This window comes from Eschscholzia californica, unplaced genomic scaffold, assembly GCF_041429995.1.
Source record: "Eschscholzia californica isolate CP2 unplaced genomic scaffold, dmEscCali1.0.p SCAF_4, whole genome shotgun sequence".
In the NCBI taxonomy this organism is placed as follows: Eukaryota; Viridiplantae; Streptophyta; class Magnoliopsida; order Ranunculales; family Papaveraceae; genus Eschscholzia; species Eschscholzia californica.
In genome coordinates this window covers 56,523,670-56,549,061 of record NW_028238461.1, presented here as the reverse complement: position 1 = coordinate 56,549,061, position 25,392 = coordinate 56,523,670, and the positions used below count along the sequence as shown (strand labels likewise).

The window sequence follows — 25,392 nt, the reverse complement described above, 5'->3', positions numbered from 1 at the left end:
TTGGGATTTATAGACGTGTCGAAGGTACAAGTTGTGCCCAACATACCATCTTAAAAAAAAAAGTAGCTTTCTTTAAAACTGATTTTAGAAAGAAAAAAAAATGTAGAATGTTTTCTCTTATTGCGCAGACACAATTAATGCCTAAAAAAGAGGTAAAATTTAAGCCGGAATCCAACATGAAAGGCCTAAATTGAGCCAGTTGTTCTTGATATAAAATGTCTTGATTTCAATCTACTTTCACGTATAAAAAAAAAAAGGTGTGAAATGCCCTTTGGAATTTCGGTTTTCAGCTACAAAAGATCAAACGGGTGCTGAAAATTGTGGGTAGCACTAAAAATGAGCCAAAATTATTGAATCAGGTCAAATGTCTAAGAGGAAACGTCCAAAACCAACAAAAATTGATGACTACTAGGTAGTGGTGATGGATAGTCGGATGATCGCATCAGATTTAGGTATGGGACTAACTTCTGTACCGTTTGACGAAGAATGTAAGTATAGCATCCTAGTCAAGTAAGCAACTACGCAAATTGCATATATTATTGGAGCAAAACTAATAAGTATTAGATGATCAAGACTATTGAAAGATGGGTTTATAAAGCACCTACTGTATTAATATTCCTTAGCAGTAAGGACATACTTGTAAGATACTTGGTCCCAAGTTTGGCTATCGACTAAAGTCAACCAAAAAAATGTTTGGCTATCGACTTACTATTCACTCAAATGTAAAAACATCACAAAACGGATGTCAATGACCATTATTTATATCTTTAATAACACATAAAATACCTCTTTTTGTGACATGTGCCAAATAACTTAAGTATTTTGTGTCTACAGACACCCTCCTTTTTTACTCTAGGATCACCTTCACTCTTAGCTCGGTATCGCCCCCACCCTTCCATATGCTGGCTATAACAAATCTAAAGTTGGATATTCCAGCGTGGAGTTTTGAAATCCTTATAAGTATAATTAACAGAATCTTTGACTTTTGTACTTCATATTTAGGATACTAACAAATGTACAAACAATTCTCATAAGAAAAAGAACAAATGTACAAACAAAAACAGAATCCAACACCAAAACGGATTTCCCTTTTCATAGTATTAAATAGTATATGGATTGACTCTTTTGTTCCACAACAAAGTGTGTTTTCTTCACCTCTCTCTCTCTCTATACTCCTCTAGTAGTGCCTGCCTCACTCCCATCAAGAGGTAATTTCAATTTGATAAACTTCCCTTCTTATAATCAATAATACAAGATTTCAATATGTTGTAAAGTAATTGTAATTCCTTTGATTTTGAAATCTGTTTTTAATGAAATTGAAGAATTTCAAAACATGGGTTTTACTTTGACTCTTCTTTTGTTATTATTATAAAATCAGTTCCATTCCATTCCATTATTTTAATAATCTTTCCCGATTAGGGTTTTTATTATTATTATTTCAAAATCCATACTGTGATGTCAGAAAAGTTTGTATTTAAATTGAACAGTATCTATGGACTCTTAAACAAAATCCTTTTACTTGTTTTTTTCACCCAAATTGATCTTAAGTTTATTATTTTTATTTGATTTCAGTTTAATACTAGAGAACTCAAGACTGTGATCAGAGAAGGTAGCTAGCTAGGCTAGTAATGGATATTGACATATACACAAAAGATGGGACTACTGATAACAATGGCAAACCTGCCATTAGAGAGGAAACTGGAACTTGGAGAGCTTGTCGTTACATCCTCGGTATTGTTTAAGCGCGCTTTATTTTTCGTTTATGATTCTTCGATTTTCTTGTTTGTTTGTTTACCCGTATTTAAATTTTACAGGAAATGAATTTTGTGAAAGATTGGCTTACTATGGGATGAGTACTAATCTAGTGAATTATCTTGAGACTCGACTTAACCAAGGAAATGCCACAGCTGCTAAAAACGTCTCGAATTGGTCGGGAACTTGTTATGCCACTCCGTTGATTGGAGCTTTTCTTGCTGATTCTTACTTGGGAAGATATTGGACTATTGCTAGTTTCTCCATCATTTATGTTTTGGTAACAACTTATTTCAATCATTTTAGTTCAAAAAATTTTATTTACTAGCTTATATGATAGTCCCGCGTCGTTTAGGAGAGCATCTGAGGTATGGGTTATGTAGCACAAGCTGAGTAAATGCTCAAGCCTTTTAGATAGGCTCATGGAGCCTTTGTCAGGAAAAACAAATTGTAACAATTGGACTCGGGCCTGGGTGGCAAAAGCGGAGACAATGCAGAAAATTGTGTTGGATCTTTTATAGTTTCAGTATGAAAAATGTGAAGGTTTGAATTTTTTTTCTTTTTGTAGGGAATGGCATTATTAACAATGACAGCAAGTGTACATGGACTTAAACCATCTTGCGACGACAACGGTATCTGTAATCCGTCAAGTCTTCAAACATCACTATGTTTCGTATCGCTTTATCTTATCGCTCTTGGAACTGGCGGAATTAAGCCTTGTGTTTCATCATTCGGTGCTGATCAATTTGACGACGCTGACGAAAAAGAGAAGACAAAAAAGAACTCTTTTTTTAATTGGTTTTATTTCTCTATCAATGTAGGAGCTCTAATTGCTTCTTCCTTGTTAGTCATGATGCAAGATAAGTATGGTTGGGGTTTAGGATTTGGAATTCCAACCATTGCCATGGCTATAGCTGTAGTAACTTTCTTCTCCGCTACTCGCAAATACCGTTTCCAAAAGCCCGGGAAAAGCCCAATTACAAGGATTTGTCAAGTTATAGTCGCATCTTTCAGAAACTTCGGAGTAAAAGTTCCGGACGATAAGTCTCTTCTTTATGAAACGGCACAGGGAGAATCTGTAGTACAAGGTAGCAGAAAGCTTGAGCATACTAATGGTTTGAGGTAAGATTCAACTTTACATTCATTATAAGGATCGAGGTACAATAGTCATTTCAGGATATTTCAGATAACGCTAGTCTCTTTCATTCAGATTTAACTTATGCCCAACTCAAACAGACTCAATGCCCCATGTTGACGAGTCAGACAAAAGACAAACGTTCACATATCAACCCAAGTCAGATCATTATCTTATCTGACTCTTTATCTTTTCTTTTCTTTTTTCAGTTTTTTCGACAAGGCAGCCATAGATATCAATTCTAAAAATACGAAAGCATCTGAGAATAGATGGAGACTTTGCACAGTAACCCAAGTAGAAGAACTGAAGGCGATTGTTCGATTGCTTCCTATATGGGCAACTGGTATTATTTTCTCAGCTGTTTATAGTCAAATAACTACCATATTTGTTTTACAAGGAAACACAATGGATCCATACGTTGGAAAACTTAAAATCCCATCAGCTTCTCTTGCTACATTCGACACGATTAGTGTCATTATATGGGTACCTGTCTATGATCGTCTCATTGTTCCATTTGCTAGAAAGTTTACTGGACATCAAAATGGATTTAGCCAACTTCAAAGAATGGGAATTGGACTTGTAATATCTATGTTTTCGATGTTAGCTGCTGGACTTTTGGAAGTTATTCGACTTGGTATAGTGAGAAGGAATAATTACTATGATCTTAAGTACATACCCGTATCGATTATGTGGCAAATTCCTCAGTACTTCATTGTTGGTTGTGCTGAAGTTTTTACGTTAGTCGGGCAATTGGAATTCTTCTATGATCAAGCACCTGATGCAATGAGAAGTCTATGCTCGGCTCTTTCGCTGACTACAGTTGCAGTAGGAAACTATCTGAGCAGTTTTCTTGTTACCATTGTGACAGACTTGAGTACCAGAAATGGTAGTCCTGGTTGGATACCGGATAATCTCAACCGAGGTCATATCGATTACTTCTATTGGCTTTTGGCTATGTTAAGTGCTGTAAATTTCGTGGTTTATCTCTTCATCTGCAAGTTTTACATCTATAAGAAGACAGTTGGTCCGGCTCGATGATGGAAAGTGTAGTTGGCAGAGCGGATGATCTTTTATGTTCTTAGTATCAAACATAAACTTATGGTTGTTGCTTGTCGGTATTAGTAGTTAGTTGTATAATTTTCTTTTTCGTATTTTGTTTCTCTCTAAGATGTTTATAAATGGCTATGCTCACACACATAACAAAAGGTGTGGCACCCTTCTAACATGAGTTTATTTTCGAGAGTTGTCCAACTTAATACTATCAAGATCTATGACAAGGATTTTTGCTAGTTCTTCAAATTCGTTTAACCTAATAAGAAAGCAACACGTAACACGAATAAATTATAGATAGATAGTAATTATCTGCAAGAAAAGAACAAACCATAGCCTTTTAAGCTTTTTTCGGGAAGTATAAAGCTCAAACCATCCTCCATAAGAGAAACACGATGTTACCACTCAATCAAAGGGAACTGGTTGGCATCCTTCAAAAATAGTTATTCGTATTCGGTGAATGTTTTTAAAAAGAGTCTTTGCAACAAAAAATAAAAGATTGAAGGCATCTTTCCTAAAAGAAAAAGAATCAAATCCATACTCATATTATAAGGTAACACAAATCTTCTCCATTATGCAAAGTAGCTTGATTTCCATCTCTCTCTCTCTCTCTCTCTCTCTCAAAGTCATCTCTTTCTTACTCCTACTTTACCCATTTAGAGAGAGAAAGTTACTACCAAAAGTAAGTAAAGAACTTGTCCAAAATCATCCTTTAACTTGGGTTTTGCTCATCATGATATAGAGAAGAGGAAGAAAAGAAACCAAATCAAGGAAATCAAAGAATGAAAAAATTGAGAGTGGAAGTTTGCTTAATTTCAGCTAGAGGATTAGGGCGTACATCATCATTATGGATGAAACTCCAATGGTATGCTGTTGGATGGATTGATCCAAACAACAAATACTGCACTAAAGTTGATTCATCTGGTACCAAAAACCCTACTTGGAAAACAAAATTTTCAGCTTTAATAAATGATGATTATGATGAAGATGATCGAAATTCGCTGTCCCTACATGTTCAAGTGTATAGTAGAGAACCATTGTTCTTGAGAGAGAAACTTCAGGGTACAGCTACTGTTCTTCTTAAAGAATTTGTATCCAAGTATTACAGTGCTATGATGAACAATTCATTATCAGGAGGAGTTGAAGAAGTGGGTAGCTTTCAATTGAGAAAGAAAGGGTCTGGCAAACCTCAGGGATTTGTCGATGTTTCAATTCGAATATCTGAGGAAAGAGATGATGGAAGGACTTTGTTTCCTAATTACTACTCAGGTAGTGTTTTATTTTCTCAAGTTGTCTGAATTTGATTTGTCTGTATCAAATATTTCCAACATCATCTCGTAACAGCTATTAGTCGGACAAAAACAAACATTATAAAATCTAACTAGAATCAGTTCAGACCTTGTTCCGGATCTGACTTAGTGGGGAAAAAACAGATAATAACAGAAGTAGGTCTGGATGTCTTTTTCAGGTAATAATGGAGAGGGATTTGAAGTGGGTTCGGGAGGACCTACGAACAGTGAGATATATATAGGTGATGGGATGTCAAATGTGGACGATCATAACCACAATCACCATAGCAACCACAGTCTTCGTCGTCCGCCAGATCATCTTCAACCACGTCCCACGGCTGCTCCACTCTGGAGTTACCCTCAGCAACCACATCCCACGGACGATCAAGTCTGGAGTTACCCTCAGCAACCACGTCCCACGGCCGATCCAGTCTGGAGTTACCCTCAGCAACCGCGTCTCACGGCCGATCCAGTCTGGAGTTACCCTCAGCAACCGCGGCCCACGGCCGATCCAGTCTGGAGTTACCCACAAACTACTACTTATCCACCCCATCCGGCCGCTCCGTTACACCAGAACCAGCCACAACGCACCACTAGTGATTACCATCCAGTTGGTAACTCAACTACGTCAAATGACTCGAATCTTCAGCCACCATCACTATCAGCAACACGGGATGAACCAAATTCAAACCGTCCACCACCTCCTCCGCCACCACCACCATCTCATGTTGGATATATACCTACTTTTCTACCGAGAGCTCCAGCAACCTATATGAATAATAGGCCTGGTGGTGGGGTTGGCGCTGCAGGGCACGCAGGAAGTGGTGGTGGTGGCGCTGGAAGTATCAGTGGCTTTGGAATGGGTATGAGCGGAGGAGCAATGGCAGCTGGAGCAGTTCTCTTTGGTGATGATTTTATGTCTGGTTTCGATGTTCCCCCGGGTGTGCTTCCCTGAGGAGAATACTTCTCCTGGTTCAAACTGTTAGCAACACAACCACTTGGAATGTGTATCCTGTAATCATTCTACTTTCATAAGAATAAAGCTATATTTGTATTAAATCTCTAAAGTAATAGATATGAATTCTTACACTCTTTTACACTCATTCTGAGCAGCAACATAAAAGCTCGTAATATTCCCCCAGCCAAAGGGCACTTCCATCCATTTTCCATCAGAAGATCTCTCGAATGAGATGATGCAAATAATTTCCGAGAGAATAGATTCATATTTCATGGTACACCCTCAAGGCCATTCAAGCGTCCTTACTTCATACGAAATATTCTCATTCCTTTCTCTGCACAATCTCCTCCGCTAAGCAAATCCGACGGTGCAGATTCTGAATCGACGGCAATTCTTCCACCTGGACAATAAAGAAAGCAAGAACTCCTAGTTAAAACGTGATGACACTTCAGACCAAGAAGGTTTCTGCAAGACTGCAACCAACTGTTTCAATAAATGTGCTGCCTACCAAATTAAGAGCGTTTACAGAAATAGCAAAGAGTTCGATGAGATTGGAGAAAATGCTTCCAAGGAACTCGGTGAAGCTGGAAAGGCATCCACTTTTAAGTTTTACTGTCTTATCAAATGCATATGAAAATATGGGAGTAAAATATACGGATGTAACTGTTTCAATGATAACCCAGTTTTTCAAATGGAACCGATTGAGAATGCAGAGTCTAACAACTACGAAATTGTGATCAGGATGTAGATAATGGACTTTCGGGGTTTCAGAAGGAACCCCGAATGGATGCTTGCTCTTCAAAAAAATAGGAGAACGGATAACTGAGGATCAGGCAAAAGCTGAGGAAGCAAATATGAAAGCCAAGAAGCTCAAAGAAGTGTCAACAAAAAGTGTTTGATCAAATATGTTTACCTTGATCCTCAATCTATCACGATAGAAAGATGTAGCAACCTGTGGTCGGATTTTAGTGGCTTTGCTTTCGCAGATCATATACGAGCAAAATATGTCATAAAAACTAGAAGCGAAAACAGACCAAGAAAAGAAACAAAAATAGTATAGGATAAAAGAATACAAGATTACTACTTTCATCATTCCCCTTCTATTCTAATGGCATTAGGTGGTAATGAGTTACCAAAAGGTGAAATATGGCATGATTAATAAACCCAAGTGATTCTCACATCTTGGGGTTGATATGTCAGGCTCATTTTATTTTTGCATCATCAAGAAATGATCATGGCAATATCTTTGCTATAACCATACAATGTAACCAAGTTACTATTTCTGATGCGAGTACACGGTACTTTCTCATATCCGAAGCGAAAAAATGAAATGGACCTCTATTACTATTTAACTTTTCATTGGAAACATGTCTGGCTACTTGATATCGAGGAAATTTGTTTCTTTTTATTTGAATGGTATTAGCTAATGGGTTGCTAAAATGTGGCATGATTAATAAACCCAAGTGATTCTCGCATCTTGGAGTTGATATGTCAAGCTTGTTTTGTTTTTCGCATCATAAAGAGATGGTCATGGCAATATCATAACCACACCATGCAATCGAGTTACTATTTCTGATGCGAATAATAAGTACACTTTGCTCATATCTGAAGGAAAAAACTAATTATAAAACCAAAAAATTCAAACTAATTTGGAAAAACACTAAGAAATAGCTTGTGTAATTGTGTTTGCTCTAGAAATATGGAGTACAAAATATTCACAGAAAAAAAAAAGAAACTCAGGAGAAGTCCCTCGGTCTGGCATTTCATCAAACAGTTCAAAGGCATCTGTTAACTTCCCTTCCAAAACACTAAATTCCAAGAATCCTAAAACCCTAAACTGTAAAATGAAGTAGCAACTGTACCATAACCTAATAATATGTAGTTACCAGCAAATTTTCAGAATCATTATAAGTTTTCAAATTCAATGAAATTTCATTTGATTTGACAAAAGCGTTAGTAAGGGCATCTTAAGACCCAATACCTGAGGGATGCTAGAACGTCATCAGCTAGAAAAACTTCTAATGGCTTTCAGGAATCGAATTGCCCGACCAAGATAAGAATAGTGGGTTGGTTTTTCTTGATACTTTAATAGAGAGCCGAAAAAAAAAGGAGGGAAATATTCAGGCCTCCCGCGCTGCTCGTCCTGATTCTTGGCGCCAGCCTGAAATCGGAATCAGAAGCCCAAATGCAATGCGTGCCCGACCCTATACTATCTGCTTTTGCCACGTCTTGATGAAGCTTGAAAATTTTAATTTTCGTCCCTATGCTATTAACACTTTTGAACTCTTATGTACGGCTGGAAAAAAAGTCTGTTGACCGTGAACTGCCCGGTGTCCGCCCGAGTCCGGAGACACCCGAGACCGCCCGAAATCCGATCGGGCCAAGTCTGGACCGACCGATTAGAGTTGTCGAGTCAGTCTCGACTTTGAAACTTTGGCCGACTGTCACATTACCGAGCCTGGACCGTCCAGACCGATTTTCTTAACAACCGTTAGGTTAAGATACCTAAGCTTAATTAAGAAATTGATGAGTTCTTCAGCAAATTTTAAGATTTCAAATACTTCTTAGATATTAGATATGCGTTGCCGTGTATAAGATACCTAAGCTTAATAAGTAATTGATTGCTTCTTCAACAAATTTTAGTATTTCAAATACTTCTTAGACATTAGTATGCTCTTAATGTTTCATTTCAAGCTCTCATTTTATATTTGATTATTCAAATATATTTATATTTAATAATAAATTTTAGGTCATCTTTGGCGCGCGAGAATGGAATGTGATTCTCGAGAATCACATTCCAGACTATTGTTTGGCTTGTGGGAATGGCGTGGACCCGGGAATGTGATTCCCTCAAAAAGGGGTAATAGGAAACTCAGGGGGAAGTGGGTTTGTGATTCCCATTCTTCCGGAATCACATATATTAATATGTATTGACAAATATATCCTTAACAAAATATTGAATTACTTATTTTATTTTATTTTATTTTTGTGGGATTTGGTATTAGTATGTACTATTTAAGTTTATGAACAAAATTTAATTTTAGATAAATTTCTGTTTAGGTTTACGAACAAAATTTTATTTTAGATAAAAAAATTTAAGACATTTATTTATTATTTTAAAATTATAACCCTTTGGTGTATCGTGTTATTATTTCATATCTACGAATTTGAATAAATAATATTGATTTTAATATATAACAAAGTTGATGTGTATTTTATGTAGTTTAAGTCACAGTAAAAGTGAACTTTTACAAATATTCACATTCCTATTTCTATACGAACCTAACACCTAATTAGGAATATGTCAGGAATCAAATTCTCATTCTTGGTCGAACCAAACATCAAACTACGGGAATGTGATTCCCAGGAATCACATTCCATTCATGCGCACCAAACATGGCCTTATAGTGGAAACGCTCTATGAAGTCCTTTTCGTCTCGAACGAAAGGTGTTTGTGCGAAGGCATCCCATCCCTTCATTGGAACAACGAGAGAGGGAAACATCAGAGAAAGAGTAAGGGAAAAGAAGATAAAGAGAATAAGAAAGAACTAAAAAGGAGAGAGAAAAAGAAGGAGATATAAAATAAGATAGAGAAAAAAATGGCAGCGGTGGTGATCGGACTGAGAGAGGAACAATATTACGGGATAATAAACAAAAAAAAAAAAAAAAACTGATTTTCCTACACAAACCAAGGTTTCTCTCTAACTAACAAGATTATTTTGGGTTGCGCAACGGTCAATATTTTCGGTTTTGACTCGAATCGAAACCGAACTAATAAGTGGCAGTTTGACTAAATCGTTGGCCGAAGCCGAGTCGATCATTCGGGGCTGATATGGTCTGACCTGATTTGGTTCGGCTCGGTTGAGTTTGGTTGATCGATTTAGCAAAACACAATTTAGAGAAAATGGTAAAGTAATTTTACTTATTTCATAAGAATTAAACTCAATTCTTAAATATGATTTTTTTTTAAAATTCTTTTTTAGTTTAACACTTCTAAACTTTATTAAAATATTATTAACTTAACATAGCAAGGATAATTCGGCAGTTAGTAAAGTTTAGTACTTCTTAATCTCTACTCCTTGTATATAATATTTTATTACGATAAAGCTCTTAGGATTCGGTCGGTTCGACTTGAGTGGTTTCTAGAAACCCAAGCCGAAATCAAACCAACCAAGTTTGGGTTGATCAATTTTCTGGCCGAACTGAGTTTAGCATTGATCTGTTCGGTCCAAAAATCGATCGTTCCGATTTGACTTGGTTTGGTTCAGTTTTTGCTCACCCCTAAAATTATTTATTCTCCAAAGACTATTTAAGATGCTCTAAAGCTACAACCTTATTTCAATAGTGGTTTCGGGAGAAAGAGAATCACAAATCCAACCCACTCCTCTAATTTCGGTATTCCACTTTAGGAAGACATGTCTTCTTCAGACTATGATTTTTATTTTATTCTGGTAAGCGAAATACTATTTTAGAATGTAATTCCTAGTAATCACATTCTATATTTACGTCAGAAATATGACCTAAAGAGGGATATAAATTTTAAAAAGATTGAGAGATAATATTTAGATGGAAGTAAAAGAGAAAGAATCAAATAAGGAAAGAGTGAGGGAGAAATAGTGGAACTTCTTTCAACAAAAAAAAAGAGAAATAGTGGAACTTATTATAGCAAGTATTTGATTAAAATAGTATAAAATAATAATTATTTTTTTTTGTTAAAAAGAGACAATTATGATATACATAGTTCTATTCATGAGCATTGTCCGCCTAGGTAAATTGTTTTGGGGAAGAGAGTGGACCCATGTGCATTAACACAAGATATATGTCCCATTGGCAAGTAAATTTCGTTTTTGCCAAACCAATTGGCTAGTAAGTTGGTAATTGTTTTTCCATTAAGGAAAACAGCAACTTTGTAAAGAACTCTATTGGCTCAAATATGGGTAGTATTAAAGGCGCTTGCAATAAGTATTAAAAGCACCTCAAGGTAAAATTGGTAGAAACTTTGTGAGTAAAGAAGGCACCTTCAACATTTATATAAGGCGCCTTTAGAACTCCCCTTTAGGTATTGAGGTTGTTAGGATGCAATCTTTGAGGATTTCCTTGTTGGAGTGAAATTAGGGATTCTAATTTCTTTTTATGATCTCATAAATTTTAGAAATCTTGGAAACTTGTCCTTATAAATATAAATAAGCATAGATGTTTTATATACAAAAAAGAGAGAGAGAGAAAAGTTAGGGTTCTCTTTCATGAGTTGTTAGAGTTAAGGGATGATCCTTCTTGTGGAGGTATTTGTAACTTGTAAGCTTTGTTCATTGTTAAATCTATCTCTTGTTGATATTATTTTTCTAAAATTATTACTATTACTCTTCTTGAACTTAACATATGATTCTTTTGAACATTCATGTTTCTTTTGACTTTTCTCTTTTACTCAAACCAAAGTTAAAGTAATTGTTTAATTTTTGGTGATTTTGACAGATTAAGGTTTTATAAGAAAGAGATTTTCTCATTGGGAAAGGTAAATCCTTATACTTCATAGCAATCTTTAATTTTTATTTTGATTATTTATTTATTTATTTATTTATTTCTTCACAAGAAAATCTATCGGTACAACAACGTTATAATAGATTTGCTAGGACATGGTTTTTTCATCTAACTTTGTTCAAAGTAATTTTGGATTAATTCCGTTTTAACCTTCAATTTGTGACCAACCGTTTCTGACACCAATTCCTTTCTCAATCTTTTGTGGCGTTTGACTTAAATTTGTGTTGTTCTTGTATAAAAAAATGTATTTTCTGTCAACACTTGGTTCCCCAATTGGTTGATAGTGTTGACATAAACTCCAAAAATCTTAGGAGTATTAAAGGTATTAATAACGTAGGTTTGTCGGGTTTTAGGTCTCTTTCATGGGTGTTAGGTTTTAGGTCTCTTTAATTATTGGTTTAACTTATGTGGTTATCGTGCTCCTCACAAATGACTAATCGTAGTCAATTCCTATAAAAAAATGTCTTTTCTTTCTCGCTATCCTCCACCTAATTTCTTCTTCTCTATTTTACTGTAGTCGTCATGGGATCATTGACCAACCCTCTCTCCTTTTTCTTTCTTTTCTTTCCGTTTCCATCTCTATAGAGTCGTTGGCGTTCTTTGGTTTTCCCTGACCAAGAGGGACCCCCTTCACACGAAACTCGTTGGGTTTGATAGAAGGTTTCATCTATGAACCTTTCGTGCTTGAGGAGGGGTTTTCATTTTCAACCCCTAATCCCATTATCAATCACGAAGGATTTCTTATTTAGTGCCCGAATAATAAATATTCGTTCAATCGAGATTGATTTAGGAGCATCCTTATTTTTGGTCTAAAAATAAACTCCATTGCACTTACTCTATCTTTATCCTCACATCCACCAACACAACCATCACTTTCCAACCATCGAACACAACCTCTACAACCTTTTTATTATCTTTATGTGTCTCTCTTCTTCTTTTTCCTCTCTTGCTCTCCCGGTCTCCCTCCCTCTCTCCAAAGCACCCCAACAAATTTCAGTTCTGCCAAAGGATAACTTCTTCAATTTAAGGTGGCCAATACGTGGACAACCGTTTTTCTTATATGGACAACTATCTTATGTGGACAACTAAAATAATTATTTTTGTATATGGACACCAGTTTCTAAGGGGATAACTCTCTATTATTTTCACTCAAGTCCTCTTAGAATTAGATGTATTATTTTAACACCTCCCTCTTTTCTCCATAAACCCTAAGTAAGTTTGGTCTTCTTCTACTACTTCATCTTCATCATCAACCCAAAATTCTAGAGAGAGAATTTTTTGGAGAAGATTATGACATCAAAAAAGGGAAGGGAATTGTTGAAGGATATTCCTAACCAGAAATATTGGATCTAAAACCCTAAAACCCGTTAAACTTTTAAAACCTAGAAATCAAAATTTTCAAAACCCTAGATTTTTTTTTACAAACAAGTGGAGATTGATAAGTTTTATCTTCTTCATTCATCTAGGAAGTGGCAGAAACTATAGTTTACTTTTAGTAGCAGTAAAAGAATAAGAATAAGACTAAGAAGAAGGAAGAAGAAGAAGATGATGAAGAAGAAGACAACTTAGGTTTTCAATTTTGAACTATTATTTTGTTAATGGTCCACAAGTTAGTAACTGTTAGTATTTAAGACTTTATTGGGTTGCCCCCTTATTAAATCAAAGTCAACTAAGTCAAGCATAATTGACTCGCACCGGACCCGAAAATAGTTGTCCATATAAAAAAAACAGTTGTCCACGTATTGGCCACCCAATTTAAAGATTCCCCTTCATCTTCTCCATTTTATTGTATCCCACGTAGGATCATTGACCAACCCTCTCTATTTTTTCTTTCTTTTCCTTATCTTTTCCATCTCTCGAGAGCTGTTGGTGTTCTTTGGTTTTCCCTTCACTTGGAGGGACCAGACAATTAGGATCCCCTCCCTCCGAAACCCGTTGTATTTGATGAAAGGTTTCAGTATGAACCCTTCGTGCTTGTGGAGTGGTTTTTACTTTCTACCCCTAAATCCCTTTATCAATCACGAAGGATTTTTAATTCAGTCCTCGGAGAATAAATATTTGTTCAACCAAGATTGACCTAGGGGCATCCTTATTTTTAGTCAAAGCACCAAATCAGTTGCATTTTACACATTTATCTTCATCCTCACCTCCACCAACACCACCATCACTTTTCAACCATCGAACACCACTGCGACAACCGTTTTTTTTTTATCTCTATCTTCTTCTTATCCTCTCTTACTCTCACAATTTCCCTCTCTCTCTCTATCTCTCTCTCTCTCTCTCTCTCCACAGCACCCCAACAGATTTCAGATCTGCCAAGAATAACTTCTTCAACTTGAAGATTTCCCTTCGTCTTCATCATCCTCCGTCATATTTGATCTACTAAGGTGTTTTAGAAAGAAAAAGAGATGAGGGGAATAAGAGAGAGAGGTTAAAAGAGGAGAATAACTTAAAGATTTAAGTGAGGAACAAGATAAGGAGAAGAGGTTGTGGTGGTGGTGGTGATCGGTGGTGGTCGGAAGTTGTGGTGGAGACGAGGAAGAAGATTTTTTTTTTGAGAAGTCGACTACGATATAAATTTGTCATGACAAGGCATTGATACATCATGCAGATGTGATAAGTACGATAACCGCCGAAGTTAAACCATTAATTAAAGAGACCTAAAATCAAGTTCAATAAATCATGGATTCCACCTCCTCTGGGAATCGAACCTGCGACCTCCAGGGGTTTTAGAGTCTATGTCAACACTTTCAACCACTTGGCCAAGCAAATGTCGACGACGAGAAAGAAGACTAAGGGGTAAATATAGTGAAATTTATTTTTGGACTAAAAATAAAATTTCGCAAATCAGAGCATTTATTGCCCGCGTACCATATTTGGTGCCCTGAAGAGCGACCTAAAACCTTCCCATTGTTAAACGAATATTTAATTTAACTAGGGGTGAGTAGTGGTCGATTGCCGACCATTTAAGGTCAAGTCGAAGCCGACCAATCAATAACGCTTTGGCTAAATCATCGGTCGAATTCGAGCCGATCTAATCGTCATCCGACTTCTTTCGACCCGATTCGAATCGACTCGACTGAGTTTGGTTGGTCGGTCTGACCGATCTCATATACCCAAATAAAACATGAGGAACAAAAGTGAACTTAAGCAAAAAGAATGAAAATTAAATTCAGTTTCACCCTTTAAACTACAACCGGTTTGAATACTTAAAAATCTAGTGTCTTAGTTTACGATTCGTAGTAATGATAATTCATTCATAGTATTATATAACATATATAATTAGATATATATAAATTATATTTATATGTATGTAATTGGTCGGTTCGCTTTTGGCGGTTTTCAAAAACTCAAGCAGAAGTCAAACCAAATAATGATCGGTTGATTGTTTTTCAGCCGAGCCGAACATTGTTCGGTTCGGCTTAAAAATCATTCGATGCGCTTCAACCGAGTTCGGTCTGGTTGGTTTGTCCGACCGTTGCTCACCCCTAGATTTAACTTATGTCCACCAGACATGGGAAGAGAAGTCAAAGGATCGAGTTTAGGCAGAATTTACGTAAAAATTAGGATGAAATTATTTTTGTGTAAATTTCGAGATAGAATTATAATCTCCACACTTGGAGATGAGTTTATAAGTTTGAGAAGGGCAATCCTAGCTATTGAAGAAGAAGATATATTTTAAAAAGTACCTCCTCCCGTTAACACCTTACGATAAATATAGGGATAGAGATAAATATGCAATTCAAAAACAAATATGAACATATAGAAAACGAGAAGAAAGTGTATGGAGTGGATTTGAGAAATCATAGGAGAGAAAAGTACAAACTGAAAATACGTGGGGCATTAGTTTTGGTATACTGAAAAATATTAATTATTGACACTAACACCCTTCTATTTTGAGTTGATTTACATGAACAAAATTTTATATCAATCGTCAGATGTAATCTTTATCAAACTCCGATAAAATGGACAGTTAGACTAATCCTTCAGATAACTGATTGTCCTGCCTTATCGTATATGTTGGATGAATTTTTATCAAACTCTCAACAAATCATGCACGGTCAAACATATATCTCCCCTTTCATCAAAAAAAAAAAAAAAAACTTATGTTTCCCAAGTGATCTGTTTATTATATAAAATAAAATTTCTTTTGGGATTGGATTTCAACACTCTAATATACGGCTAGGGTTTTCATTCCTTCTGGGCTCAAGCAATTTTACCATGCCTCACTCAAAATAAATCGGACTCTTTTATCCTTCATCTTTTCTCTTTTCTCTTTTCTCTTTTCTCTAATTCGAATTATTTTGTAATATTATCAAAAAATTACAGTATCGTAGAAGAAAAAGGCGCGAATCCGTTGAAATAGAAACCCTAATCTTCCAAATTTGGACCACTTCGAAGGTAAGTTTCCCCAATCCTCATTAGTTGTTATTAATCGATCTCTCATAAATTCTGGGTTTAACAATTTTGATCAAAATGTAGTGAGAGATAGTGATGGGACATTTATGTTTCAGATTGAGAAGGAGAAGAAACTAAAACCCCCCCAAAATCTTGACTTGAAGAATGTCAAGTTCAAGAAGTAGTAGGATTAGTTCATTAATTAAGGCAGATGAACTCAGAAATGAAAATATTAACAACAGACACAATTCTGATTCAAAATCAGATATCCCCAAGTCTGAATTATGTACAGATATGTTAATGTGGGTAAGAAGTGTTGCTGTTGATCCTGGCAATCTGAAAAGATCACCGGAAACAGTTCGAAAGAGACGGGTACTAGCAGCAAGGACGGTTCTCAATCTTGCCAGTACTGAGTTGCCATGGGTAAATTCTAAAACCATTTTCTATCGAGTACTACTAGAGAACAAGAAAAACTACACAGACTCTGGGGCATAAATTTTATGTGGCTTGCCATGATTCGCGGTTCAAGAAATCAGAATCATCAGAAACACAAATCACGGCAAGCTACATAAGCTTTTTCTCCCAAGTCTGCCTGGTTTTTCTTGTTCCGTGACATTTTTGTTTTCTATCCGACAAAGCATTGTTCTATTTTTCGGTAATTGATAAACAGGTTTACAATGGGTCTTCGTATTTTGATGACCGTAGGGGCATATTATGTTAAGACATATTCTTTTCCTTTTAAACCAAGAAACATTGGGCACGACCAACAAAGTAAAACAATTGATTTTTGAACGTAGAAAGAATTCAGTACTTAACATTTGCCGCAAGGGCAAACGTTAGGAGAACCTTAGGTTTGTAGTGGATGGAAGTTGAAATTTGGAGTACTCTATGTCGGTACCCCTTATTGGAGTTGTCATGAAACATTATTTCACTGATGATGTGGGGCGGCTCCTATTCGACTCTTCATTCCTCGTTGAGGGACTTACAGTTTGTAAGCTATGCACCCGTTTAGAGATTTTGTTCTCTTGATTGTTTATGTGCATTGGTTTGTAGGTTATCTTTCATTATTTCACTGTAAATTGCGTATAAGCAGTGATACTATCCAAATTTCTCTATGAAAGTTATAAACTATTGGTTTTTTTTTTATTTTGCTAGAATAAGCATATTTTCACGTCTGTTTGCATTTGTTAATTATGACGGAAGCTAGGGTATTATGATGGTTGGTAAAATAGGAGTTGATTGCTTACTGGTTTGAAAATTAAGAAAGGTAGTTTTCTTTAATAATGGAAAAGAACATAATCTCACATCTAATGTTGCATTATAATCAGATGACAAGCTAAAAAAGAACTTCAGACCGTTTGTCTAACATCATAATTAGATGTTTTCTCATATTCGTATTGGATTCTTTGCTCTACCTACTTTCATGTGTTTTATCTCTAGTTGAATAAACTTGTTTCTATTTTTTTTTTTCTCGTTCATCTCTCATTCATTTATTTCTTTTCTCAGGCGAAGCGGAAATTTTATCTATTACAGAAAAAATCGAAAATTACATCTGTCTTATCTTTGGAGAAGAAATCAAACTGGCAAAGTTCGACAGGATCAGGACAGAATCCTATTGATTCTTCAGTTTCTTGCTTAATCAATTGCACCGACTCTACCAAATGCTCGACCAAGTCACTGTTCTCTGATGATAATCTCTCTAGAAAACGGCTTCGTTGTAGTCTTCCTTTGGAATGTGACGATTCTATCAGTTTTTCAAATCCATCGAGTTCACAAACAACAGCAGCTCTTCAAGCTTCACATAAACCAGTCCATTTGTGGAAGTCCAGCAATAATCTTCGACCAAACCATGTGTCTGCATCTTCTATTTCTCAAACTGATGATCCAGCCAATTTCTCGCCAAGCAATAGTTGTTCACCTTCAATTGACACGGATGATTCCGTATGTAGTTCAAATCAAGTGAGTGCACAAAATCAAAATAAACATGAGCGTCGAAAATCACTCAGGATACAAAATTTTATTGGTGATTATATTCCGAGGTTGGCTATTCCTGTTGGCCCTCGTTTTCAGGCCGATATTCCAGCTTGGACTGGACCCATTGATAGAAAGAATTCGTCTAGCGATGATCAAAGTAATGACTCAAGATGGTTGGGTACCAAGATTTGGCCAACGGAAGTTAATAGTACAGAACTTGCGAGAGAAGATATCGGAAAAGGAAGATCTAACTCATGCTCCTGCAGCTCTTCTGGGTCTATAAAGTGCGTCAAGCACCACATATCTGAGAAAAGACGACACTTACGAGATGATCTAGGCATTGCTTTCTTTAATTGGAAATTTGATGAAATGGGAGAAGAAGTTGCCAATTCATGGACACTTAAAGATCAGAAAAGCTTGGAATTGCTTGTGAAAAAAAATCATTCATCGAAGAATTCAAGTTTCTTGAAACCTGCCTTGAACCAATTCCCGCGCAAATGTACAGAAAGTATAATCAGCTACTACTTCAATGTATTTGTCCTCAGGCGTTTAAGCAAGCAGACCAGGTTAGCCTCTGCAGATGTAGATAGCGACGATGATCAGGCTTCTGACAAGGTACGCAGTTCTAGAGAAAGAAATACTCGATACTTGATGAGCGGTCGTTAAGTTTGTCTTGTCTCGTGCCTCTTGCCGTAGATGATTAGGTTTCCGATGTATGGTCTGTTGTTTTTTGCTGTTTTAATGTATAGAAACAAAGAAGCCGTTTTCGTATTCTTATTATTATGAAAAGTTTAATCATAACCAGAAACTATATGGAGTGCATTTATAGAACAAGAAACAAGAATTAAGTAGATATATAGATATGGGTGTTTAAATAACAAAGCTGATAGATAGATCAATTCTTGATCAAACAAAAACCTAATAAAGTTCACCTTTTGGGTATCAGTATAATCCAAGAATTCTTCGAGCGATTGATGGGGGATTTCTTGGCCGACCATTTCCTGATAAACTCCTTTTGTTCCTCAATGGAGTCAAGTAGAATCGAAGTAAGCCATTATCCACAACTTCACTAGAAGAATATCTCGCGCTCCTTGTTCGTTCCAACACTACTTCCTTTCTCTTTTTGCCAAAGCCATTGATATCTGCAACATTCTTCATTCCACCACCACCAAAGGCACCACCTAGGTTGGTAGAATTCCTAGAGCTTACACTGCTATTACTTCTAAGAAATCTGTGAATTCCTCCGGGTTTTGATTCGCCATTATTAGGGATCTTTCTGAGATCTTGCCAAGACTCTGAGAGTGATCTTTGAACTACATTTCCTCTGTTGTTAAACCTTTCTTCTTCGTCATCTTTGTTACCAACACTTCTCTTATGAATCAAACCCCAAATGTTCCTCCACCTCTTACTTGACTTCTTCGATCCCTTTTGATCCACATTACATGAAACAGAAGCAGAATCTCTAGATGTCGATTCAAAACTCTCTGATCTATCGTCTCTAAGAGAATTGGATCTTAAATCTCTTTGATCTCTATCTGTAGTTACCAATCTTGCACCATGAAAGAGATGAACACTACTAGGAGATACTTTTGAATTAGCGTCCTCGTTCTCCACTCCTACTGCAGCTGCTCTTCTTCGAGCTGAATTTGAACGATCGAAGCTCCGTCTTCTCCGTTGTGACGTGTCTGAGTAGTAATCTCGAGTCTGAGTTGTTCCTCCTGGAGTTATATTATCGTCACCATCAGCGGTATTCATAGTTTCTTCAACAGGGATCTGATCATCGGATCGTGTTACACGGATAGGAACATCTTCAACAACGGAAACCATCGGAGCTAATCGTGGGAAAGTTTTTCCGATCAAATACCCATCCCAGGAAGCTCTAGGCTCATCTAAAGAGTATCGAGGACCATCCATTGACATTCGACCGATATCAAGGGAGAATCTTGGATCAATATCAGAAGATCTTCTCCCATACCCATAATCTGTGATCTCTGAATTTGGTTTATCAGCTTGTTTTGTGGATAAACCACCAGTCTCAGATTTCTTCAGTTTCTGCTTTCCCCTCCATTTCTGCAATTTCTTACTGAAAACTGAAGCGGCTGACCGGAAACTTCCTGCTATATCTTTACCGGCAGGCTTCTTATTTTGGAAATCTTTATACAGGTGATCCTTCATTGTTACTGTTTCCTCTTCCTCTTCAATAACTTCTTCTTCTTCAACAACTTCTTCTTCTTCTTCAATAACTTCTTCTTCTTCTTCTTCTTCTTCTTCAATTACTTCCACAAAATCACTCCCATTCAAACCCCCAATTTCCTCCTTATAACCCCTTGATTCAATTACTTGATCCCCAACTCCAATATCCCCAAAAGTTCTGGTTTCAACAAGACCCTCTCTGCAAATCTCTGGTTTAAACCCTCTAACGTCACAAGATTTCCTCTTTGGTTCAAAACCACCAGATAATCCCTCGGTTTGTCTGCCGGAAAATGACTTGCAACGACGAAGCTCCGGCAGAAATGAAGAAGAGGAAGTAGCAACAGAAGAAGAAGGGTCTCTGTTATCAACAGTGGTGGAGCCACGGTAGATTGATTTGAGAGTGGAGGATGCGGCGGCGGTGGTGGTGGTGGTGGTGGTGGAGATTTTCCGGTGGGAGGAAGTGGAGCTGGAGGTTGTAGTAGAATCTAGACCAGCGAGACGTTCTCGCAAACATGAAGCACAAAAACCAGTGAGAGGTTCGTCTGGGTGGCGATCACAGATCTTGAATCGTGAAGAAATAACTGGTTGTTCGAGATTCATAACACTGTCGTTTCAATTCCAACCCTCCCACAGCAACTTCTGCTCATGTTCTGAAAATCTAGAGAGAGAAAGTGAAATTGTAGAGATAGAAAGTGAAATTGAATAGCTCAAACTGCAAATCTGAGAAATGGGTAAGAGAAAAAACCTTCCTTTCTTAATTTTGATGTCTTCTTCTCTCACTCTGTCTCTCTAATTTTCAGCTGGTTTTATTTGGTCTCCATTAAAGTACTACTACTATTTCTCTCTGTGTTGTTTTTGTTTCTCTCTCTCTCTAGAATTTGTATATTCTTTACTTAATTTGGTGTTCTCTCTCTCTATCTTATGTCCCAAGAACAATCAAAGATACATTCCTGTAAAGTGAAAATAATAGAAAAAGCAAAAGTGATCAGGCCACTCTTTTTTTTTTTGGCTTTTCTTTTTCTTATTCTTTAGCTTTTGTTTAATCTAAACTTTCATTTTTGTGGACATTGGGTTGTCTGTCACCTCTTTTTGTACATATTTTTGTACCTAACGAAATACACAAACATAGTGATATATTCTAAATATAAGTGACTGCCCAACCCCATTCAATCACACGCATCTGATTCAATTACACTTAAAATCAGTCGAATTTATTCATGCGTTATAAATCACCGAGTCTAAGAAGAGAAGTGAGATCTATTTCGAGTTACATTTTTTTCAAGGCTCCATTCAGTCGGCTTCTACATGTCATATTAGTTACATTTTAAGCAGATATTCTCTTTCGGGTAATACAGACTACCTGATAAATAAAGAGACATGCATAACAAAGGTAAGTATGGTGCATCTCCTGGCGAGACAGAGCGGGATGCTCATCTTAAGAGGTTAAACTATTCACTAGTAAAACTTTTAAAAAACGTGAAGTCCAAAACTACTAAAAATAAACAGTATTACTAGCGGTCGAGAATATTAGTCAACATCTTCCTATAATCAAGTAATAATATTTTTCTCAACAAAAAAAAAAGTAATAATATTTTTATTAGATAACACAAACAAAATACCACTTGGACTGGCTAGAAGCAATGCCACAATAGTTGACAAAGACAGTCTACCCGCCTTTGGTGTAGTGGTTAGACACCCCTCTTAAGACCATGAAGACGTAGGCTCAAGTCTAGCTGGAAGCAGTTTGTCATAAAAAATTTATCTTATGTAATTTAAGATATAAATAATAATAATTTATCGGTCTTTAAGTCTCTTTGTTGTTGGACTGAAGCCTCTTTGGATGTATAAATGGTTGTAACGACTAACATATATAAAATAATAAGGCCAGCGCTTTGGGGAACGCTAAATAGTTTCCGGGGTGTGAAATTTTAAAGGGTATATGCAAAATTTTGAAAAGTTTCCGGAGAAACATATTTTATGGGGAATATGGTTCAAAATAAAAAACTCTCCACCTCACCTCTCTCTCTCTCCACCTCATCTTGTCTCTCCCTACCATTCTCCCTCTCTCATCTCCGATTAGGTCGCCGGCCGGAAAATTTTCCGGCCGGGGACCATGAAAAAAAAAAAATAATAATATTTCTCACTCTCTCTCTCTAGAAACTCCGGCGAAGGGGTTTTCCTTCGCCGGAGTTCCGGTCCGTTGAAGAACAGACCGAAACTGGTGGAGAAGATGAGGTGGAGAGAGAGAGAGAGGTTTAGTGGGGTTTTTTTTTCTTCTAACAACTTATAAAATAAAATTGTCAAACAAAATTGACTAACTTTCGACCAAGTCTTCGCACCCCGGAAACTATTTTGCTTTCCCCAAAGCGCTGGCCAATAATAATTGCCAAAGACAATCCACGTCACTCCGTAAAACCTTATTTGTCAGCAGGAGTGGTGTGATTGACATTATCGAGTGGCGAGCCATTGGTATGATGATGAAAATAAATCATAGCCGTTGTGGAAACTGTATATAAAACTAGACCATTCTTTACTGAGAATTCAAAAAGTCAACAAATTATTGAGGTTTAGACATTAGATTACGAACAGATCTAGTCAGTATGCCATGTGATTGGTAAATATTGTATAAACGGTTGGATATCAAAATTGATTATGTACCACCCCACTTTCATCTTTACATTTTGTCCTTTCAATTAAGAAATCCGTTTTTTCTTTTCTACAATTTAAACGTAATTATCCATCAAAACCGTTTCAATTAGCTTAATAAGGAGTTAAAGATTATTGTTTTCCAAATAAATAGATTCTCATTAAATATATTTTAAGTTTTTCTAGTTGTTCAATGTTCTGTTAGAGCATCTCCAATGCAATACTCAACAAAAACTCAATTAATCCAATGTGTCAAGTATGAGTTGAGTTTCTCTCTCCTAAGTTGCACTATTGAGATACTCAATTCAAAATTCATCTCCAATGCAACACTTAAAAAAACTCAACATTTACTTTATATTTGCTTTTGGTTCTTATTTTAATATATAACATGTTGATGTTGACCAATTGAGATACAACAATAAATGTTGAAATACTCAAAAGAAAACTCAACAATTGAGTTTTCTTTTGAGTATCTCAATATTTATTGTTGCCACATCATATTAAGATTCTAGTTTTTTTTTTGCATTGGTCAGCGGTTAAAAAACATAAAAGAATTACATCAAGTTCTCCTGAGTCTAATGACTCTGCTTTTATCTGCCTCTATAATATCTACTAGTGCTCGTGGAAACTCATTACTCTCTAGAATTAGGACACCATTACTCGGCTTCATCTTCGATAGGTAATCTGCTGCTTGATTTAGTTCTCGATATACATGGATTACTCGACACTCCTCAAATAAACCCCATAAATATCGTATCTCATTCCATACTCGTATAGTCTTCCATGGAGGGACAAAATTTTCATTAGACAGAATTGTTGCTACCGTTGTCGAATCAGTCGCCAATATAACTTTATTTTGGTCATATTGCCTTGCTAGACGTAAGCCTAACAATGCACCTTGGAGTTCATGCAATAAAACTGATTCACGCTTTGTCGACGAAGTCGCTGCAACTATTGCTTCTCCAGTACTTCGCCTTAAGATTGCCCCGAATCCGCCTGACTCCGCGTCATATGCACCATCTGTGTTCACTAGAGTCCACCCATTCTCTGGACCTTCCCATCTGCAAATTTTAGTAACCAGAGTTTTCAACGGAAGAGTAATATTCCATCGTCCAAGCAGTTCTCTACACATCGGAGTATCAAGTACCTGACCAACCCAAGAACTAGCTTTTATTCTCACTTCTTCTGAAATTTGTCTGACGATCTCCTCCATCGAGTTCCGAACTCCCTGAAAAATGCGAGCATTTCGTTCTCTCCATATATGATAAATATATCCATTGAACACAAGACACCCTATTTTTGCTTCGACTTGATTTCCGTTAAACATTTTTGTGCACCATTCAATTTCTTCATCCCATTGTCCAAAGACCAATTTGTTTATACCCAGCTTCCTTAACAACACCTGCCAAATATGAGTGGAGTATACGCATCGAAATAACAAGTGATCATCATCTTCTTCACTTTGTCCACACAATTCACATATGTTAGGTACATTCATGCCCCAGGCCTGGAGCTTTGATTTAGTCTTTAATCCCCTCTTTAACGCCATCCATGCAACAAAGTTATGGCGTGGGATTCCATCACTACGCCATACAATAGTTGTCCACGGAACTAACGGTTTCACTCCTCTAAGCTTGTTGTAGGTGTCTTTGACGTTATATTCGCCTGTCTTAGTTACTTGCCAAATCGGTTTATCTTCCTCAATGCCTCCAATTATGACCTCTTGGAGTAATTCAACCACATCTCTCACTTCATAACTGAAATATTCTGGTAAGGACCAAGCATTATTGGTCATATAGTCAGAGATCAAACCCTTGTTGCATAAATTTGGGTCGATCCTTCCACTTTTCACACACACATCATATAATAACCCCATCGGATGCCATATATCGAACCAAAACTTGGTTTTGCTACCATTACTAATGAGGGTAGTCACAAACTGTTTGGCTGTGTCCCGACTATCCAGAATACGACGCCAACACCATGAACATTTCGCGGGTATAGCCATGGTCCAGAATTCCTTGTCTCGGATCAGATTTATTTTAACCCATTTAACCCATAAAGTGTTTTTGTTGCTGACTATTTCCCATGTGTGTCTGAGGTTCAATGCCATGTTCAAACACTCAATATCACGGATGCCCAAACCACCCTCATTCTTTGGACGACAAATTTCTTCCCACTTAATTGCAGCATTCTTCTTTCCTTGTTCCAGCCCTGCCCATAAAAATTGTCTGAAAGCTCGATTAATTTCTTTGTATGCCCTCTTTGGAAGAACAAACACTGCTGTCCAAAAAATCAGCATACTGTTCAGGACTGCATTAATCAATAACAAGCGGCCTGCAAAAGATAAATATCTTGCTTTCCAAGTCTGAATTCGAGCTTGAATCTTATGAATCAACGGTAAGCAGTCAACATATGAGAGTCTCGATGAAATAAGAGGAAGTCCAAGGTATTTTATA

The 25,392-nt window shown here is 36.7% G+C and overlaps 4 protein-coding genes and 1 long non-coding RNA gene across 13 annotated transcripts; 3 read left to right on the top strand and 2 right to left on the bottom strand.

The window, feature by feature from the left end:
- Window positions 1-364: 364 nt before the first annotated feature.
- On the top strand, window positions 365-4,176 carry LOC147546625 (protein NRT1/ PTR FAMILY 8.1-like). 2 transcript variants are annotated; one of them, XM_086673703.1, is made up of 5 exons: window positions 365-452; window positions 1,573-1,731; window positions 1,815-2,032; window positions 2,321-2,874; window positions 3,097-4,176. In XM_086673703.1, the coding sequence occupies exons 2-5, from the start codon at window positions 1,629-1,631 to the stop codon at window positions 3,923-3,925; spliced, it is 1,704 nt and encodes a 567-aa protein (XP_086529829.1). In that variant the 5' UTR covers window positions 365-452; window positions 1,573-1,628; the 3' UTR covers window positions 3,926-4,176. The 2 variants fall into 2 exon arrangements, with proteins under 2 accessions (XP_086529829.1, XP_086529828.1); XM_086673702.1 differs by lacking the exon at window positions 365-452 and adding an exon at window positions 1,124-1,208.
- A 153-nt stretch (window positions 4,177-4,329) lies between these two features.
- On the top strand, window positions 4,330-6,285 carry LOC147546624 (Calcium-dependent lipid-binding (CaLB domain) family protein). Of its 2 annotated transcripts, XM_086673706.1 has the most exons (3): window positions 4,330-4,490; window positions 4,680-5,206; window positions 5,406-6,285. In XM_086673706.1, exons 2-3 carry the CDS (start codon window positions 4,720-4,722, stop codon window positions 6,179-6,181), a joined length of 1,263 nt encoding a protein of 420 aa, XP_086529832.1. In that variant the 5' UTR covers window positions 4,330-4,490; window positions 4,680-4,719; the 3' UTR covers window positions 6,182-6,285. The 2 variants fall into 2 exon arrangements, with proteins under 2 accessions (XP_086529832.1, XP_086529831.1); XM_086673705.1 differs by lacking the exon at window positions 4,330-4,490 and having other exon boundaries at window positions 4,589-5,206.
- On the bottom strand, window positions 5,213-8,452 carry LOC147546623 (uncharacterized). Its single transcript, XR_015239796.1, has 3 exons — window positions 8,166-8,452; window positions 6,315-6,584; window positions 5,213-6,238 (listed from the first exon to the last, which is right to left on the bottom strand). It is a non-coding gene; the product is annotated as an uncharacterized LOC147546623 (long non-coding RNA).
- Window positions 8,453-11,427: 2,975 nt separating this feature from the next.
- Window positions 11,428-21,207, top strand: LOC147546622 (uncharacterized). Of its 3 annotated transcripts, XM_086634413.1 has the most exons (5): window positions 11,428-11,466; window positions 11,657-11,696; window positions 16,052-16,123; window positions 16,237-16,543; window positions 17,627-20,734. In XM_086634413.1, the coding sequence occupies exons 4-5, from the start codon at window positions 16,286-16,288 to the stop codon at window positions 18,758-18,760; spliced, it is 1,392 nt and encodes a 463-aa protein (XP_086490539.1). In that variant the 5' UTR covers window positions 11,428-11,466; window positions 11,657-11,696; window positions 16,052-16,123; window positions 16,237-16,285; the 3' UTR covers window positions 18,761-20,734. The 3 variants fall into 3 exon arrangements, with proteins under 3 accessions (XP_086490539.1, XP_086490538.1, XP_086490536.1); XM_086634412.1 differs by lacking the exons at window positions 11,428-11,466; window positions 11,657-11,696 and having other exon boundaries at window positions 15,881-16,123; XM_086634410.1 differs by lacking the exons at window positions 11,428-11,466; window positions 11,657-11,696 and having other exon boundaries at window positions 15,881-16,543; window positions 17,627-21,207.
- Window positions 17,580-21,284, bottom strand: LOC147546621 (protein OCTOPUS-like). Of its 5 annotated transcripts, none has more exons than XR_015223365.1 (3): window positions 19,027-21,279; window positions 18,571-18,668; window positions 17,580-18,398 (listed from the first exon to the last, which is right to left on the bottom strand). XR_015223365.1 is itself a non-coding variant. In XM_086634408.1 (2 exons), the coding sequence occupies exon 1, from the start codon at window positions 20,885-20,887 to the stop codon at window positions 19,037-19,039; it is 1,851 nt and encodes a 616-aa protein (XP_086490534.1). In that variant the 5' UTR covers window positions 20,888-21,284; the 3' UTR covers window positions 17,580-18,668; window positions 19,027-19,036. The 5 variants fall into 5 exon arrangements, 3 of the variants coding, with proteins under 3 accessions (XP_086490534.1, XP_086490533.1, XP_086490535.1); XR_015223364.1 differs by having other exon boundaries at window positions 18,571-18,827; window positions 19,027-20,887; XM_086634408.1 differs by having other exon boundaries at window positions 17,580-18,668; window positions 19,027-21,284.
- Window positions 21,285-25,392: the final 4,108 nt, after the last annotated feature.